Here is an 18,325-nt window from a genome sequence, read left to right on the forward strand (position 1 = left end):
AGGTGTTTTTCCTTCAATTCTTGCTTCTGACATGGCACTGACTCACTTTATGGCCCTGGGAAAATCACTTTTCTCCTAAGTTTATTTTTTATGTTTATAAATCCTTATGAAGCAGTGTAAGGGGTTTTTTGGGGGGAAAAAAAAAAAAGGTCTATTTTAAGCCTGTGGATAGTCTCACTGAAGCCACTTCTGGGCCTTAAATGACTGGCTTGAGAACTTTGGGCCTGAATGTGTTGGATTTTTTTTTTGTTGTGTTTTGTTTTTAAGATAATACTATTTCCATTAATAAAAAACTATAATATACATCCAGAAAAAGTTACCGTGTTGTATATGCACGAAATAAACTTCACCATTTGCTTTAATATGAGAAGTGTCTTGATGATGTTGCTGCCTCTCTGGTGTTGTCACTTGATCCTGATGGTGAGAGCAGGCTTTCTTGTACCGTATGTTCCTTCTCATCACTTCCAGTGACTTAAAAAGAAAGGAGGCGTTGCTCGTAAGGGCTGGCCCGTGCGGGTTCCTGCCTGAGTGGCTATCCGGAGGGCCCCTTACGCACGCTCCGGTGGTAATTGGCACGGTGTGGAGTTACCTTCGTGACAGAGCTGTGAGGATAAGTGAACGGGGGGATCCAACTGTGATGCTGCACAGGAACGTGGCAGTACTTCTCAAGAAGTGGGTCTTGACTTCTTCCTGAGAACTGTGAAGGACTATTAGGAAGGTTGAGAGATGTTGAAAGCATGTAATAATAGGAAGCCAAGAAAATTTTGCTCCTTGCAGTTCTTTGCTTTCAAGCTCAAGTGTTCTCTGTTTGGTGCCTTGAAGTGCATGCACAAATGATATAGGTCATCTTGATCTTTGATAGATTTTCTTTTCTTTTTCATTTTGGCTGCCTTTATGAAAACTTGAAATAATGCTCCAGAAATCTCAAGAGCTGCTGAAATGATAGACTCTTAGTTATTGTTTTTTAGGCACTCAGAGCTGACTTTCTTGAGAGCAGAGGGATACTTTTGATGGCATCATCCTGTCTTTACAGAGGAAAACACAGCCGTGCCAGGCATTTTAAGTCAAGCGGGGAGTCTGGCAGGATTTCTCTCTGCATGGTTGGGGGTTTTAATTCCTGACGCCTCTTCAGTGAGCCTGGGGCTAACAGTGGAGAGGTGCTGTTGTGCAGGTTTTTCTAATTCCCTCCTGGTGTCTCCTGGGTGAAATGTTCTTAACTTCACAATGTCCTCCAATATTGATATTTTAAAGTGCACAGATAAGTACTGTGTAAAATCACGATCCATTTAATTACTCTTTATTTTGCATGGGTGTCAGTAGTCTCACTGTAGCTTCACGGAAACCAGACAGGTATTGCTTTCTTTCCTTGTAGTGATTACAGGGCAGCATCGCAGCGGCGTCATCTCTGCCCGAACGCGGATCGATGTTCTCCTGGACAGCTTCCGTAAGAAGCAGCCCTTCACACACTTCCTGTCCATTGCTCTCAACCAGCCTGCCATCCAGGAGAAATTCCTGCAGTTCAAGGAGGAAGTGTTGGAGAAATGCTCAAAGGTAATGATCCACATGAGAATTAAAATCAAGTGGAAGCCCTTCAGCAGGGTGCCATGTAATTTACTGAGGTAGCTTTTTGACGTTTACCTTGAAGGTCTTATTCTATTCTATTTCCTAGGAATGTATTTTTAACAGGCCTTTTACTTAAGTTGCTGGATCTGCTCTGAATTTGCTGAGTGCTGTTGTGAAATATTCTAGAAAGTGAAATGGCTTACTTAGTAAATTGTTAGTAAAATATTTTGTTTTCCTTAGAGATTTTCCTGGGTGGGTAGATACCTAAGATTCAAAAGAGAGTTGGGGTTTTTTGTTTTTAATAGGAAAGCCACTAAATAATGTAGTGGACCTTTCTACATTTTATATGGTTTCTACGTAACCGTGAAACCGGGTAGGAATTCACAAGTTTACTGCTGCTTCTATTTCACTTTTCTTTTGGTTACTGACAGCAAAGGAAGATGGGTGTCATTACCAGAGCTAAGCAAGAAATGACTTGGTAGCACAAGTAGTTACCATCCTGCAAATCTAATCACTTCCCTTCTTCCCCATGAGACTCTCTGCTGACAGTCCCTCCTACCTAACTTCAGATCTCGCACTGAGAGCAGCAGGAAATAGTTAGGCATAGGGAAATGAGGAACAGAATGAAGTGAAAGCTGTGTATTCCCTGGTTTATTTTAGCATGCTTCTAGTTTGACAGAAGTGGTATGGCAATGCACAAGGCCAGGCTGAGGAGAGGGAATGGTATTATTAAATTGCTGTGTCCTCTGAGTACGCTGGCAGGACAGCTCTAGGCGAGGGGAAGAGTTCCTCTTTGTGGCCGCTGCAGGTTAGACTGCATACGCCCAGCAGGGGTTTGTGGGCTGATATTCTTACCTTCGTGTCCGTCACTTCTGCTTGTGCCTTTCAAAGGGGAAAATACAATCTGGCAGGTAGCACAGCTTAAGAAGTTTATGTGGGTGTGAATTACCTGATATCTGGGGAGATAGGAGTTCTTGCTCAAGTTTTCATGGTCACTTGCATGTCAATTGTCTCATCTCCAAGAGCAGAACTGAGCTGCCTTTGCAGTCTTGTCTTTCCTGGCAGTTCTGATGTAAGTTCCTCTTCTCTGCCCAGCTGCCTATTTCCATGACACCTTAGGAGCTTTCTATCACTCAGGTTTCCACCTGATGTTAAATACAACTGAAATTGGCCAGCAGATCCAGGGATTAGCAACCAGTGCAATGCCATGAGCACCCTTTGCTTGGGCTAGGAGGATATCACTGGCTCCATCGTCTATCCCCATTAGCCAGCCGCAGCTACCTTTATGAAAGCTTACCTTTATTAAAGGAAAGCCCTGAAGACAGGGGGATGGAAACATTAGCCTGAGAAAGTGTTGGCTGGACAGAGAGTGCAGGACCTCGGGCTGGTGTCAGTGGTGGCCTGGCTTCCTCTGTTGGTTTCTAGTGCCAGTCCTTGTGTGGGGACACACCAAAATTAGAGGGAGAGAAGCAGCTCTTCGGGGAGCCAGTAACCTCAGCTCGGGGCTCTGATAGTGGTTGTTCATGCCATTGGCCCTGGACTGAGAGCACTGCTTTCAATCTGGTGTTTCTCTTGCCCTTTATCCCCTCCTACCTGGGCTTTTGGTTGTTACAGTTCTTTCACTTGATCGCCCTCGTGATCTAGCCCTGCTCTGCTTGAAGCCTTGATATCCCAGACTCCACTTATCTGATCCACCTCCCTCCTCCCTCTAGCAGGTGCTGGGGATCTCTCTTGTCCCTCCCTGTGGAAAGCAAACCCAGCCCTGCCTGCTGCGCGGGGCAGTAACCTCAGTGTCATCCTGTACATCTTGCTGGGTTCTGGCCTACAGGCTTCCTCGGTGTCAGGCGAATCCATTCAGTGTCACATCTCTAAGATGTGGCCTCTTTTATTCATCTTTGCAGGTAATGCTGTCGTTCATGCTCTCATCCTGTGTCTTTATTCCTGCAACACACTGGCCTCACACAGGAGCACTCATTTTTCCTGCCTGCTGGTTTGGTTGCATCTCTGTAGCCCTCCACTGGCCCAGCCTCAGCTGGTGATCTTATTTGCTCTCCAGACCCCTCCTGATCTGTCTCTGTCACAGTGTTTGTCTCTTGCTCACTCTTAAGTATCAGTTTGCATCCCTGGGCAGGCAGGAAGGTCTGCCATCCACTTAGGAACATGTTCATAAATTTATCTTGGTGCTTTCCCCAGTGTTGTCAGTCACATTCAGAAGTAGCTGCCTGGGGATGTCTACAATCCTCCACGTGCTCCTTGTCCTAGAAAGCTGCAGAAACCCAGGCTTGGTCAGAGGAGTGCCGAGACCACTGCTGGCCAGGGTAGTCTTGTTAATTTTCCCTCCTCTTGCCTGACCTTCTGTCTCTCCCACAGTTTTTGTTCTGTGTCTGGACAGCACTGAGTTCTGTGAGGCTCTGCTTCATGGTCAGGGATCCGCAGCGTGGGTGTGCACGTGGGAACGTGTTTCAGCCGAGCGGCTACTTCTGGCGTTCAGTAACCTCAGACTTGAACTGTACTCAGACCCAGCACCCCGCATGAATCCTCCTGATGCCAGTAATATCGCTGAAAGAGTGCGGCACTCAAAACATAGCGTGCCTTTTGCTCCTGCAGGGTCATCAAGGTGCTTTTGGGAATCTTCCAAAATGGTGGCAGCTGCCCTATGTCAGGACACACGTATATGGGTGGAGGCAGAAGGGCTGGGGCTGCAGTTCCTGCTCTCTGTGCTGCGTGGGCACAAGGTGCCCTGGCTTGGAAGCTGTGGGGTTGTGTTAGCACTTCTCGGTGCCCTGTGCCTCTCAGGAGGGCCTGAAATGTTCCTGGTACTGCTTACATCAGCTGTAGAGTTTCCATTTTTAGTTTGAAATGTGGAATTCGGTCAGTGGCAGGTATTTGGGGGTTTGCATATGTATAGCCTAGGAATATATGCTTTATTTTTCTGCCCTTCCTTCTCCTGGTGTTAGCAAAAGAGTTTGTAGATATATTGCTGCCTGTTAGTTCAAGGAGTATATTGCAGCCACGTATGTCTCTCAATCACTCCACCAGCTGGTAATGCCACTCTAATACCACTTTATCTCACAGCAGGGTCTGCTAGAAAGCACATCAGTAATGAAAAACAGTAATTCAAAACTGTGCCTCACAGAGCAATAAGAGAGCTTATAGATTTGTCCAAAGCAACGGGATTTCTCAGGATACTTGGAGAAATCTGAATAGGTTTCAGTGACAGAAGTGGTGTGCTTCTCTTCCTATTGCAATTTGCTGGTGCGAAACATTGCAAAATTAGGTAAACTCCAGTCTTTGAATGAAGCTCAGTAATAATGGTAAGGAAAGGAAAGGACCAGGTGTGCATGTGTGAGGATTTCTTCTGGCCATTGAGCATTTGTGAGGGACTCTATTTCTCTCTGAAGCAGTTACCATGACAACCATTCATTTATATTTTATAGCATAGGGTTATGTTGGTAGGTATATGCTTTCTAACTTTGTGTGTGTGTGTATCTTTAAGACCTTTTATAAGATGAACCTTGTGTTGAAATATGGAACACTTCAGGTGTCATTCCCACAACTCTGTGGTCAGGGCTGCCAGGCAATGAAGCAGGGCTGAGGAGAGGCTCTTTTGAGGCTAATTTACTATAAATACGGGGAGGTGGCTCACCTGGACAGGCTCATTACTGATGTGGTGCAGTGGGAGGTCTGGATGACTGGATGACCTTGGAAGTCTCCTCGCACAGTCATGTAAGTGTCAGAGTGAGGAGGACTGAAACGTCTGTCTGAGTATGCAGGTGGAAAAGGGAAGAGACTTTGCAGTAATACTGCCGTGAAAAATCACAGTTGGGTCTTTCCGAGCTGTGCAAACGCAGCATTTGCAGTCTTAACAGGCTGCAGATGTAGCATGGAAAAGAAATATGATTGCTGTAATATATGGCAACCTGTAAATATCAAACATTGCTAATGAGATATTATATCTCAGAGTGGAAGGGACAGAAAATGGGAGGGGTTTTTCAGCCTGCAGCTCTTCAGTCAGTTCTGAGGAAATGCTGTTTTTCTGGCTCGCTCCTTTGTTTGTGGATCAGGGTGGGAGAGGGCATATAGCTGGCATGCAGTATCCTGCTATTAGGAAAAAAAACAAAACCATAAAGCTGTCTGCAAACATTGGAAGCTCTTAAGACAGTAGAGAGGATGCAGTCAGGGAGGAAGAGCGAGGGAGTTTGATCCTTTGCCTTGTCATGTAGAAGGCCTGAAGGGTGTTGTGGCCTGTGGTTTCCCTACTACAGGGCCTTAGATTTGGAGGAACAGCATGCTTGGGCTTTGCAAAAAGAGGTGAAGACTCCAGATAAAACCCTTTCTGTGTTCCTTCTAAAGGAGGAGAGCAAAGGTGGAAGTCTACGTAGCAGGGGGGAGGGAAAAAAATGAATTTTTAAGGCTGAGTGGAAATGAGTTGTTGTTTTTTTGACCATGACAGTGTCAGAGAGAGGCATAAGCTAAAATGGACAGTCATCACATACGGGTGGTGTGTAAAAGGGATATTCTTCCTGCCTCACAGTACATCCTTAGAGAACCCAAGTTTGAGCAGTAAATTTTTAGAGATGATAGAGTCTGGTTTATGTGTTTGTATTTGCCAGCAGGTTCCTGCCAATACGCTGCTTTCAGATTCCCTTGTAGAATACGGGGATTCCCTGCTGTGACGCCTCTCCTCCCCTACTCTGGTGCTCTGCTTTCACTAGGGCTGGCAGCCACCGCTTGCCGCAAGCCACTGCGACTTGTGCTATGAGGAGTGCCCGCCTTCCACTGCATGGGGGAGGAAACTTGGTGAAAGAGGAGCTTGTCGCCAAGAGGCACTCGGAGAGCATGGCTGAGATCCCAGTGGATCCCTCTGCCCATCTCTGATGCTGAATCTCACTCCTCTCTCCTGCTTTTATGGTTGTAGCTTACCTTGAGAGGGTTCCTTAGGTATTTGGAAGACGTCCATAAAGCCCCAAAATCACAGCATTGACAGGATCACGTCTCTTGGGCTCGTTCTCCCTGGAGGAGGATGTGATTTTTCCTTAGCAGTAGTTATGAACACGTGCTTCTAGGTTCTGCGTTGCTGTTGTCTGGCCCTGCTGGTCAGGTTGCAGAGAACTGATAGCGCTTAACAGGGCAGCTTCCCGGGAGGCGACACAGCGGTTGCTGATAGCATATCATAATCTGGGATTAGAATAAGTGGGTTCAAGCTTTTTTGCATCTCAGCGAGCAGCATCCAGCCATGAAGGGCTGCTGAGACGCCCGCAGAAACATTGCCTGTTCCAGGGAGAGCTACCTCTGACATAGCATCTATTTTATGCGTGGGAGAAGTGGGATCTGCCGGCCTGTGAAAGAGTGAGGGTATAAGCAGGGTTTTTAGGAGCTCTCTGAAATACTAGGGAGTAAGCCAGGAAGATTATCTAGATCTTGGCCCACTCTTCCCTGCTAATCTCCCTGGCAGCAGTAGCGTGGCTTGTGGAGGTGACATGCCATCACTTTGTTAGCTATCAGCCCACACTCAGGTGTTGGAAAGCTCAGGGGAGAACACTGCTTGTGGGGCAGGTTGATGTTTACAGTACAAATCATGCTGGGGCAGAAAATGAGGGTAGGGCTTTTGCTTTCTGACTTGAGAACTACTTTCTCATTACTGTACATCATCTGTGTGTGCTGTGGGAGTGACATCGGCTGGTTGTCCGTGGACAAGGATGAATCGAACTTTCTCCCAGTTTCTGTTACCCGAGCTATTGTTTTGCGATGGGCCAAGTATTCTCTGGCTACAGATACCATTGGAGAAAAAAGGCTGACGGAGAGAAATCATGTCCTGTCATGCATGTTAACAGCAGGATGAATTAAAGGAAGCCGCAAGGCTTTTACTGCAGAGAGGGGAAGGTGGGGAGAAGTGAAATGGAGCCGTCCCTCTTTCCTCTGCTCCTGATGTGCCTGACGTAGTAGTTAGTCTGTGCTTGTTTCAGGCTGCTGCACAGTGCTGAGGTTTGCAACATGCTTTGCCACTACTGGCATGGTACGATTTGGGGTTTCAGTCAGCAATAAAGTAATTAGCAGCAGTGGAAGGTATGTACATGCTCTCTCTCTTCTGGAGACCACCACGCTTTGCCCGCCTGCGGCTGTGGGAGCAAGCCCCTGGCCTCCGTGCTGCAGGCTGGCTTGTCTAGTGCAGCCCAGAAGCACCGCTGTAAAGAAGAGTATGGATGTTGTCATTAGACATGAAAAATGCTGAATGAGATGTGGGGCATTAAACTCTGACGGGCTGAGATACTGCAGTGTTTAAACATCTGAAAGGTTTTATTTCAAACTCTGAACCATAGCTAGAAACTTCAAAGCTGTCATTCTCAGTCAGTGGACTTTTTTCAGACAGAGAAAGGCTTCAGTGGCCCGGCAAGTGGTTTTGGCTTCTTCTGGAGTTAAAAGTGTAGGTTATTTAATGCGCTGATGGGAAATGGCTACTAAGTGGAAATAATTGTTTTAATATGGGTGTGTTAACCATCCTGGAGGTATTTTTATAAATATCCTAGAACAAAAGAGCATGTGTTTTAAAGCTGAATGTAACCACTGCTCCACCTGGGAACAGTTCTTCTCCAGCAACAACATGTAGCTCTTCTTATAAAGGGAATTTAAACTTAATTCATCTCAGCAAACTACAGGGCACAAGGGAACAAGAAAAATGTAATTATCAGAGCTGGTATTAGCTGTGCTTGTGTTGTGAGGTGCAACCTGTGTTTAGACAGGATTTAGAGACCATTTAGAACTTGTCACTACAGCTGGTTCCAGCTTTATTGCACAAAAAATGGACTTAAATCTGTGCTGACTTGTGTTGAGTTCATTGCTGATGGCAGCTGCCTCTTTGACAGCTGTGGAAGTCTCCTCTCAAAATCCCATACGAGTGAGTGCTGCTGTTCCCGGGTCCTGAGTTAGAGCCTGTTGTAACGAGCTTCCAGGCTGCCGTTCAGCAGCTCCGATGAAAAGGCAGGCAGGGAGCGTGCGTGCGGCGGGGGGCTGCGCCTCGCCTGCCAGGCTGAGCTCGCTTGCTCGCAAAGCCTGTGAGAAATTTTGTTTCTCGTTTCAACTTCGAGTCACTACCAACCTGATCAGTGATGCAGAGATAAAAGGTTTGATGCCAATGGCTTGGTACCTGTTCTCTGTAGTATTTATCCCTCTGATGGAGGGGGGTGTGTGTATGGATGAAATAAGACACCTATATATGATTGATTGACTGATTTGTAGGATCACGGGGTCAGCAGCAGCCTGTTCCAGAACCCTGCAAAGCTTCACCTGACTCTTGGGACGCTGGTACTTCTGAACGAGCAAGAGATCCAGAAAGCGTGTGACCTCCTACAGCGATGCAAAGAGGACTTTGTGGAGTAAGTGATAAAAAAGGGATGTCATCACCAAGGGCATGAGTGGGGGAACAGCAGCAAGCTGTCTTTGACAAGGGATAGCGAAGAGGAAAGCAGCTCAGTAGTCTTATTTCAACTCTAGAAATGTAGAAAAAGACTGAAATGTTTCAAATGGGAGCAGAAGAAATCTCCAAGCGGTCACAAGGAGTCTAACAGCATTGTGCAGCTCAGCTCAAACCCTCAGCATTCCCTGAAAACCTGCTCTACTCATTTCTTTTTCTCACATGCGTCCCCGTTATTTTTGTGTGAGCAATTCTTGCTGTTGTCCGCTGCCTGCTGCAGAGGGAGGGACGAGCTCCATTACCTTCGCGCGTTGCCTGCAGTGGGCTCTGGCACGCTGCTTCCCTCCCGCCTCAGAGCAGATGCTGAGGTGTCCTTGACATGCATTTCTTGATGCGAGGAGCTGTGTGCAGGGAAGCCATGTGTGAGTAATCGGTCTGAAGCATTCAGTGCTGCTCCAGGACCGGGGCTTTCTTGCTGCCTGTTAACACTGAGCTGCAGATGTTAGGGCTTTAACTGTAAACGTGGTTGAATGACACTGTAATTAGCTTATCTCTGTTCAGTTTAGAAATTGGAGATGGCCTGAGGGATTGGTTTATTTATTTATTTCTGGAAAGCCTTTGCACATAGAGCATGGATCCTTGATATTTATTTATTTGTTGCCTCGGTGCATGAAGAATTAGCCACGCTGTGCCAGCTAATACCTGTGGGAGATAATGCTTGGCCAAAATTCATACCTCTGCCTTTAAAATGACAGCTCCAGTTGTTCAGCTGTTGAAGAGAAATGCAAGTGCGTTTCCAGGGGAAGGCTCTGCCCTCAGTATTTGGAAAGTGGCAGCTTCCTCATAAGTGGATTGAACTGAGGCAGAGAAAATCTTCACTCTCCATTTCCTTTAGTGGAGGAGGAGTCAACACTTGAACATAACCTTTAGGTTATTTCCCCTGCCACACCCAAATAAATATACTTTGAAAATTAATTTAGGCTCCCTTCCACCCACATAAACCTTCATTAGCATTCATTTACTTTGCTAAATGCAGGCAGTGCCATGCGAAGGTAGATGTGCCCTTTTTGACCATTTTCAGAATACGTGGCCTTCAGTGTTCTCGGTGTGATGTGCACAACAGTACACTTGGGCTGTTTTCCTCCCAGTAAACATACTGGAAGGGGAAATCACACTCTCCTTGTTCCACCTGGGAAGCTTTGCTGAGAATCTCAAAGTCAATCTCTCAGGCAAGCTGAACAGAAGTGAGCAAGGTTAGAGCAAAGTCACGCTCACATTGTTAACTCGTGTTTATTACTTCTGCCTGCCCAGACACTGCCTGTACTTTCCGCAAGACCTCGGCATTAAATGAGACAACAGCATTTACTGGGCATTTACAGGGAACTTGCGCTGCAGCGCCCTGCCTCCCTGTGATGTTCTGGTGGTAAAGGCAAGGAGGTGGCGTGTTTGGAAGCAGATACACTTCCCAGTGTGTTTGCAGGTGTGGGAGTGCATATTATATCCTGCACACATTTTCAGTTTCGCCTTCCTGCAAGAGTAGCTGGAGCTGATTTTAAAACAGCTCTGTTTACTTCCAGCATTTGTAAGTGGATGTTGAAATGTACTTAAAACTGCATTCTGTATCAAGTACTTTTCCCAGCGAAAGTCAGCGAGCTGAAGACTTTGTGTCACCATCGCTCTCTTCACAGGGAAGGCAGGAGCTTCTCTGGAATGAGAACTTGTACCATTTTACTGCTGATGGGTTTTCTGAAATGTAAATGGAGATCTCCGCGCTGAGGTGGCCTGTGAACACTAAGTTGACTTAATGTGTGTCTAAAACACTGAACGTATGAATTTAAATGTTTTTACAGTATTTCTTGAGATGATGAGACAACAGCAGCTGTAGCCTTTTGAGCTTTAGAAATTAAGGAGCCTTTTTTGTGTTTGGGTTTCTTCAGTGCAAACAACCTGAAAGACAAGGGAAAGAGAAGAACTCCTCAGTGGCATTCACTGCCCCATATGGTCTATATAACATTTTAGTCCTCCTTAGCCTCAAATTTGTGTTTAACTCCAGCAAAAAATGTATTTTATATCATTCCCTTAGTAAAACCAAATACTTAGTGTGTGCATGTCGATTACTATGTGTTGTATTTCAAAAGCAGTGATGATGTTTTGCTTTTTAACATAAGGGATTTCTTGCATTTTAGCCAAATTGCTGGAGGCAAGCCCCTGACCGTGGAGGTGTCAGGAGTGGAGTACATGAATGATGACCCTGCCATGACAGACATCCTTTATGCCAAAGTCCACATGAAGGATGGCTCGGACAGGTGAGTTCCCCATTCTCCTTTCTTTTATTTTTCCTCGATGTGCCACAGCAGCAGTAGTGGTGTGCCAGAGAAACCCTTTGCAGACTGAAGCTGGTGGGTACTACCAGCAGTCCTTGGGCCAGCAGTCAGGAAGATGAAGTCGTTCTTGCTTCCTAAACCGGTTAAGGCAGTGATGTGTTTGCTCTTTAAATTAGTCACCGGTGGTGTGGCTGAAAGATGTCATTTGTTCCTGTAGCAGTCTGTCAGACTGAATAATGGTGTGGTGGCTCGCGCGGTGATAAGATGGCCAAGGAGATACTTCTGAGATGACTTAGAAGGCAGGACAACTTGGCCTCTGCTGTCTAGTTCCCAGCCTGCAATCCAGATTAATCTGGACAACCTGGCATATTCTGCGGCACTTAATTATTCTTAAAACCCAGTTACACCAGAAGGTCCTCCGAAAAGCATGACTTGGTTACAGAGTTGTTTTTTGTGTCTAAGCAGCCTGGAACTGGCACTAGGTGTGAAATGTCTGTACTCTGAGCTGCTGGTGTGAAACCTTGAAGCCTGGTTGGTGTCAGTGTATGTGTCTGTGCTGTTTGCCACTGTGGCTGATGGCTTTAGCTCTACAAACAGTGCTGCCAGGGACGTGGTGGTGTCTGGACAACCTTCCTCCACCTCATTTTTGACAAGTACGTCACCAGTGACAGCACCATCTTTTCTCTCAGTGCTTTCTGGAAGAGTGGGGAAACATAAGATGTTGTACTCCATGCTGCCAGTTGTGGGGTGGGTGGGAGAGAGGGTAGGGGATTAGCCAAAAGAGCTTTAGCCTTCACTCTCTGAGCCTTAGCTTTCTCTTTTTCTGGCAGTGCTGCCCTTTTGTTGTCTGTTCCCGTTGCTAGAGGACAGCAGGAGCTAGCAGGGGAGTGCGGAGCAGTGCAGCTGTGAGCAGGGACTGGCTCAAGGAAGAAAGGACATGTTCTGGCATCTCCTTTCCCCGAGGGCTGAGGAGACAAGGGGGGCCCCCTGATTAAAACCGCACTTTGGAGACTGTGTTGAAGTAAGAGATCGGAAATGGGATAAGGAAATGGGTGGGAAAATGAAAATGTAAGAATTGCTGGGAGGCAGTAGGAGTAGAAATCTTTTCCTCTTCTCGGCTCTTCCACTTTGAAGTCTGTCCTACCCTGAAAGAGGTGAGATAAAACAAATGGGGCGGGTGGAGAACCAGGGCAAGCTAGAGATCAGCCAGGAGACAGAAGAGAAGTGCAGGGAGAAACAAGGCAGAAGCACTCAGAAAGATGAGACGGAGGCAGACACTGGGTGACCCAAATGCCCTTCGGTGGGTTTGTTGTAGAAAGCATCTGAAGTGTCAGCTCCGAGAGCTGAGGTATGGGCCTCTTTTCTCCTGAGTCACCGAGCTCTGGATCATCTGAGGTGCAGTGCTTGTGAGTCTGCTTGCATCTGAAAATAAGTCTGCAACCTGAGGAGCTGGTAGAGAAATCTTGTAGAGCGTAAGTAGGGCCTAAAGTGAGGCACTGATGTTTGCCTGTGTCTGGAGACAGCTCGGATTGTTGGAACTAGCACTGTGGTCTCTTTCAGATGCCAGCTGTATCCGTTTTGCTGAGAACCCACTTAGACATAATGCTAGCAGAAAATGCCGATGTGCATTAGGGGTGGCGGAGCTGATTTTGACAAGGGAGAGAAACAAGGTCTTCAAATCTACCTTGCCTTGCAAATGAAAATGACACCCATCCGCCCCCCTGAGAAAGGGCTGATGTCTCCTCTGACCTTCACAGAGATCTATTAGCTGAGGTTTTGACCAAACCCAGATCTTGTGCTTTGCATGGCACCTGGAGGCTGCCAGACTTCTCTTCCGCAACACCTTTTTTGCTTTTTGCATAGCAGCATGCTCGGGGAGGCCCAAGCAATTTCAAGTTTTTATCCTTGGCCCAGGCCGGTCCTGCCCTCACCTGCAAATTAATTCATCTGGCACTTCTCCCATAATACAGTTCCTTAACTGTTAGCAAGCATCCAGAAAACTTTTAACTTTGCAGAGGGGAAAGACGATATTTTTGTGTTGATGGAGAGCAGTGAAAGCTTCTTTTGCTTCCTCTGAGATTCCAGCAGACAGTGTTGGACAAACGGTGGTTGTAAAGAGGGGACAAATGGTGATCCCGCCAGAAAACTCTGCTTCGTTTTCTGGTCTGCTAGAGGGATCATTGCTGAGCGGCTTCATGCACCTCTTGCCTGCTAAAACCTGCTGTGCTTTGTGCAGGGAAATGGGGAAGGCAGGTAGAAAGCAGAGTTTCTCAGCTGCAAGGCCAATACTAAAGGAGAGCAGCAGCCACGTGCTTTGCTGTGGTAGATCAGCCTGCTGCAGCTCGCGTTTAAGAGAGGTGTGTGCCTTCCTGTCTCATGCAAGACATCTTGCTAGCTCTGTGTAGTTCCTGGCATGGCTGAGGGGTGGAGTTCCTTCCTGATCTTTGGATGATCTTGATCAGCTTAAGCTGTAAAGCAGGAGATTTGATTTACTCGGACTTAGCTTGCATAACTGCAGACAGAATTAGGGGTTGGCAAGCCCTTCGGCACATATAATGGCCCAGACTGAGAGAGGGATCATGCTCTGATGCCTCCCACATGGCAAATAATTTCCATTATAATTCATCCTAATTAGTTTTATTTCCTTGATTAACTTTATAACGTAATAAAGCACCATTTTCACTTGAGCTATTCTCTGTTAATTTGTTTTAGCATTGTCTGTAATGATATTCATTTAATCTTTGTCATTGCTAATTTTAAAAATCACTGAAGTAAAGCCAGAAAGTGGTAGAAAACCATGACAATTGGTAGTTTGAGAGTCTTGAAATCGTCACATGGGGACTGGCAGCCCATGAGGGGCAGTACGAAACCAGCGGTGGGGTAGGATCTGGCACGTGGAGCATGGCAGCCCCGGGCTCTGGACGCCAGCCTCGGAGAGGCCACGCTCTGCTTCTCCCACTGCAGCTGAGGTGCCAAAGTGGTGGGACCTGGCGGAGCGGAAAGCTGTCTAATCCCTTGGACGCGGTGAGAGAAGCCCAAATTCTTCTGCATAGAGTAATACCCTCTTGCCTTGTTTTCACGGACAGGAAACTTTTTTCTTAGCATATCCTTGATGGTTTTGGTAAGGCTCAGGCACTGCAGAAATTTTGCAGGGCTCAGCAGCAGCCTGGAAGTTCCTTCAGCTCTTTAGATATAGGATATGTGAGCACATTGCTCTGATCACCTGCCTGCTGCTGCTGCCTATCCTAGGAAGGTCTGCCCACAGATCCCTGCAGCCACGGCCGCTTTCATCCCCGACTGAGGCCAGACAAGAAGGTGGCAATAAGTCCTTTGATTCTGCTTGCTCAGTAGCTCCAAAGCTGGAGCGTTCATCAGGATGTGCTGTCTGGGTTTGTGCCCTCTGTCACCACATTCTCCCAGAAATTAAGCCCAGTGACCTGGGTTGCTTATTTGGGTCAGAGAGGGTCCGAGCTCCAGCCTGGTGCACCGTACAGGTCGCAGTCCCAGAGCAGAGCAGATCCTCCAGGAGTCCAGGTGCCTAAGCCTCCCTGAGGGTCTGCAGATCTTAGCATTTGTAAGGAGAGTCACTGTGTGTTTCCTGGCAGTAGAAAGACACATCCTTCCAGTCCCAATAACATCTGTCACTGCGAACAAGCTCTCTGCTATGCTAAATCTGCCCTTCTTTGTGGAATCTTTGCAGCAGAAGTGATCACCGAGGAAGCTTTGCGAAACAACTGGAACTTTTTTCATTAGAGCTGAATCCTGATGGCTGTGTTCACTTTCCATCCAAGACTAGCTCCCTTTGCCTGCGTGCGTGCAGAGAGTTCATTTCACACATGCTGCCCTCCTGGGATGAAAAGCGAAAACCTGACAATGCAGGGGTTTCTTTTTGGTTTACACTGCTCTTTTCTTTCTGGTTTTGCCTTCCCAGATTGCAGGTAATCGCTGATCAGCTGGTGGAAAGGTTCGTGGCCTCTGGCCTGATGCTTAAAGAATGGGATAGGGTGAAACTGCATGCTACAGTCATGAATACTGTCTTCAGGAAAGATCCAAGTGGTGCGTATCCCTCATCCTTTCTACTGATAAATGCATTTAAAGTAGTACCTCTGAACAGGAAATGCTTCTGTTGGATTTTATGTTTCCTTTTTTTAATTTTGTAATGTTTCTTAATCTCAAAAATACCTATGAGGTCATGGGGAGATGTCACTAAATAAAACCCAGAAGAAAATTAAAAAGCAATCAGCAGAGCTGCAGAAGGCAGGCATGCTTTGAGCACTTTCTGGATCTTTTCTAAGATTCTTTGTCATAGCTTCAGAAACACTATCGCCCAGCAGCACTCAGAAGACCTGGACCAGAGAGGAATGTGTTCAAGTACCGTGTGAGGTCTTGGGCTCTCTGTGCCCCAAGATTGAATTGAAATTCAGTAACAACTCAATGTGCTGTGCTGATCTTTAAACAAGATGAAAACGTGATCCTCTTTGGTCAAGTTAAAGATCTCCTCTTGGTTTAGGAACGTGAGTCCAGTGTCATTCTCGTTAAATCAGATTCAGACGGCTGCAAGGCTGAATATCAGCTGTTATTGAGTGTATAGCGCCTGCTGTCTCTGCCAAAAGATTGTCTGCTCTAGCAGTCTGTAGCATCGTCCTTATCACATTACTTTATACAGCAGCCTCAGATGCATTGCATTTAGGGAGGGGCAGTATATTACGGCCTTGTTCTCCATGTGCAAACATGCATATGCTCTGGCACTGGTGTGTAGTTTGCAAGTCTTAACAGCGTTGCGCTAAAGCTTTTCGTAGCTTTCTCTGGCGCAGTGGCCTCTGTGCAATGCCGATAGGTTATGTCGAGTATTCTCCAGTTACTGCCTCTCTGAGTCTCTGTATGGACAGCGATAACAGCAGATGGTTTGTGTTACGGTTTTCTTGTGCCCAGCGGCAGACTTCGGGGATGACTGAAAAGTCAGATAAGCACACTCAGGCGGTAGAAACCCTGAAAAGACGGGGCTTAGCTCTCTTCAACTGAGCCCTGAAAATTGGTGAAAATATGCACCCAAAGTGCTGATGTGGCTCTCTGTCAGGGCAGCTGCGCCTGGCATTGTGAGTCTGTATTCTGAACAACCCCATGAGGCATGCGAGGCATTCAGACACAACGGTGAGAGAATTTCACAGATAGCCCTAGGAGTCGCTTTACATTCAGTACAGGATTTGAGTAGCATGCTAGGTGTGAGTGAGACTTCATAGTTAATGCTGGAGATGAAACAGAAGTATTGAATATATTCACCGAGTGTGGCAGAGGTCCTGTGGAAAGAACAGATCATGTACTCCGGGATTATATAAAAATCCAGACATGCTCTGGGGAAATGCATCTAAGACATAGGCATTTGGCAGTTGCTGTAGGCCTAGGTTGCTATTCTTAAAGTCTGTGTGTGTGGCTGCGTGCCCACCCCACAGAAGCATCCACACCACATGTGTGTGCTTCCCGGAGCAGGCAGCAGAGGTTTGTATAGGTGCTGTCCGGATCGCGCCTGGCATTGTGCTCACATGCTCAGTCTGGTATTTGGTGCTGTTCCAGGCGATGCAAGCACTCGCAGTGCTGACTCTCACCCCGGCAGGATGTGTGATTAAAATCAGCCAGAGAGAAGCAGATGTGTTGCACTGAGCCATCAGCCCTACAGAATCACCCTAGCAGTAGCTATGATATAGGGTCTTTCCTCCAGGTAACGTCGGTCATCCCGATACAGGCACCACTTCCTGCATATTCAGCCTTGTTCTCTTTAAAAAAATCAAAATGGAAGTGGTTTTTTGCGCTAAGAACTGGGCAAAGAAGGTTTATTAGCTGACAGCTGACTTTGGGGAGGGAGAGAGTGGGGGGTGAAGTACAGCACACACAGTTCTCCCATCTGAAGCTCATTCTGGTGGTGGCTTTTCTCTTTACAGCTGAAGAGCGAAACAATACAATGACTGGTAAATCATCTTTCAAGGAACGGGAGTCATTTAATGGCCGAAATATCCTCAAGGTCAGTATGAAACAATTAGGGAAATCGAGCCAGCTGTGGATATTATATAGCTGAAAGAGGTTGAAACACCTCTTCAAGACTGCTTTTGTCTTAGGCTTATAGGATCTCCCGGGGGGAAAATCTGTTTAGAAAATAAACAATCCAGATCACTCGTAATTGGGAGCATTACAGTATTTAACAGAAGCGTTCTTAAAGCTGGTGAGGCTCAGATCAGGAGTATGTAGCACGAATGCTAAGTGGGTGTTCGTGTTGTCGTTTACTTCGCTCGTGTTTTACCCTGGAGACTCAGGCTCGTGCCGATTCTCAGCCCACCAGAAAGGAGTACTTTGTTGCTCTTGTTCTACTCATAGATATTTATGAAACTAAAACCGACTGCCATTTCACTTACTCTTTTCTTCTTTTTTCTCATCTCTGCTTTGGATTTGCATGGTTTTGCTCCAGAAAAATAGCAGATGGCGGTAGGGAGTCCCACCAGCCAGGATCTGAGGGCTTTGGCAGTGATCAGAGGGTAGGAAGCAAGATCCCCCAGACCGTAGAGGTGGGTAAGGCTTGAGGGGGAGCATCCTGCAGCCTCCCAGGCTTTGTCAGCCAGGGCTGAGACTGCAGGCAGCCTCTGCTGCTCATCCAGATGGCAGTGGCAGACTGATGCTGCGGTGGTTGGCCCCTGCAAGTGTCCAGAGAGAAAAGGCAAGCACAGAGGAGTAGAAATGGAAAACAAAACTGGGTTGTAAGCAAATTTGCAATCCTCATTGTGTGAGGGGATTTGTTGCAGGCAGCTATGATAAGAGGGAGATGGGACAATGCTTGAATACATTTGGGAACCGATAGAAGATATTCTGGCAACAAAGAGATATGAGAGAGGATGCAGGCTGGGTGGGAGTTGGACAGCCCAGAAGGACTTTAGGGCGCCAGAGCAGGGAAAGGGTGCGCTTTATTTGTGTTTACAGGTTTGCTGTATAATGTATGAGGCACTGAATGCACAGGGATGTGAAGGCAGGGAGTGGAACTGAT

The 18,325-nt window shown here is 46.8% G+C and overlaps 1 protein-coding gene across 6 annotated transcripts in view; it reads left to right on the plus strand.

Moving 5' to 3' along the window:
* The window catches only part of LOC141945738 (testican-2-like), a 46,955-nt gene that overhangs the window by 4,647 nt on the left and 23,983 nt on the right, over nt 1–18,325 (plus strand). For all 6 annotated transcript variants that reach the window (XR_012629590.1, XM_074874214.1, XM_074874211.1 and 3 more), the window contains 5 exons: nt 1,373–1,551; nt 8,800–8,936; nt 11,161–11,280; nt 15,230–15,354; nt 17,235–17,314. Coding sequence is in view for 5 of the 6 variants with exons in the window: in XM_074874214.1 (XP_074730315.1) it covers nt 1,373–1,551; nt 8,800–8,936; nt 11,161–11,280; nt 15,230–15,354; nt 17,235–17,314 (641 nt within the window). In the remaining variant the exon portion in view is untranslated. The remainder of the gene's footprint in view (nt 1–1,372; nt 1,552–8,799; nt 8,937–11,160; nt 11,281–15,229; nt 15,355–17,234; nt 17,315–18,325) is intronic.

Source organism: Strix uralensis, chromosome 7 (genome assembly GCF_047716275.1).
Source record: "Strix uralensis isolate ZFMK-TIS-50842 chromosome 7, bStrUra1, whole genome shotgun sequence".
Taxonomy (NCBI): Eukaryota; Metazoa; Chordata; class Aves; order Strigiformes; family Strigidae; genus Strix; species Strix uralensis.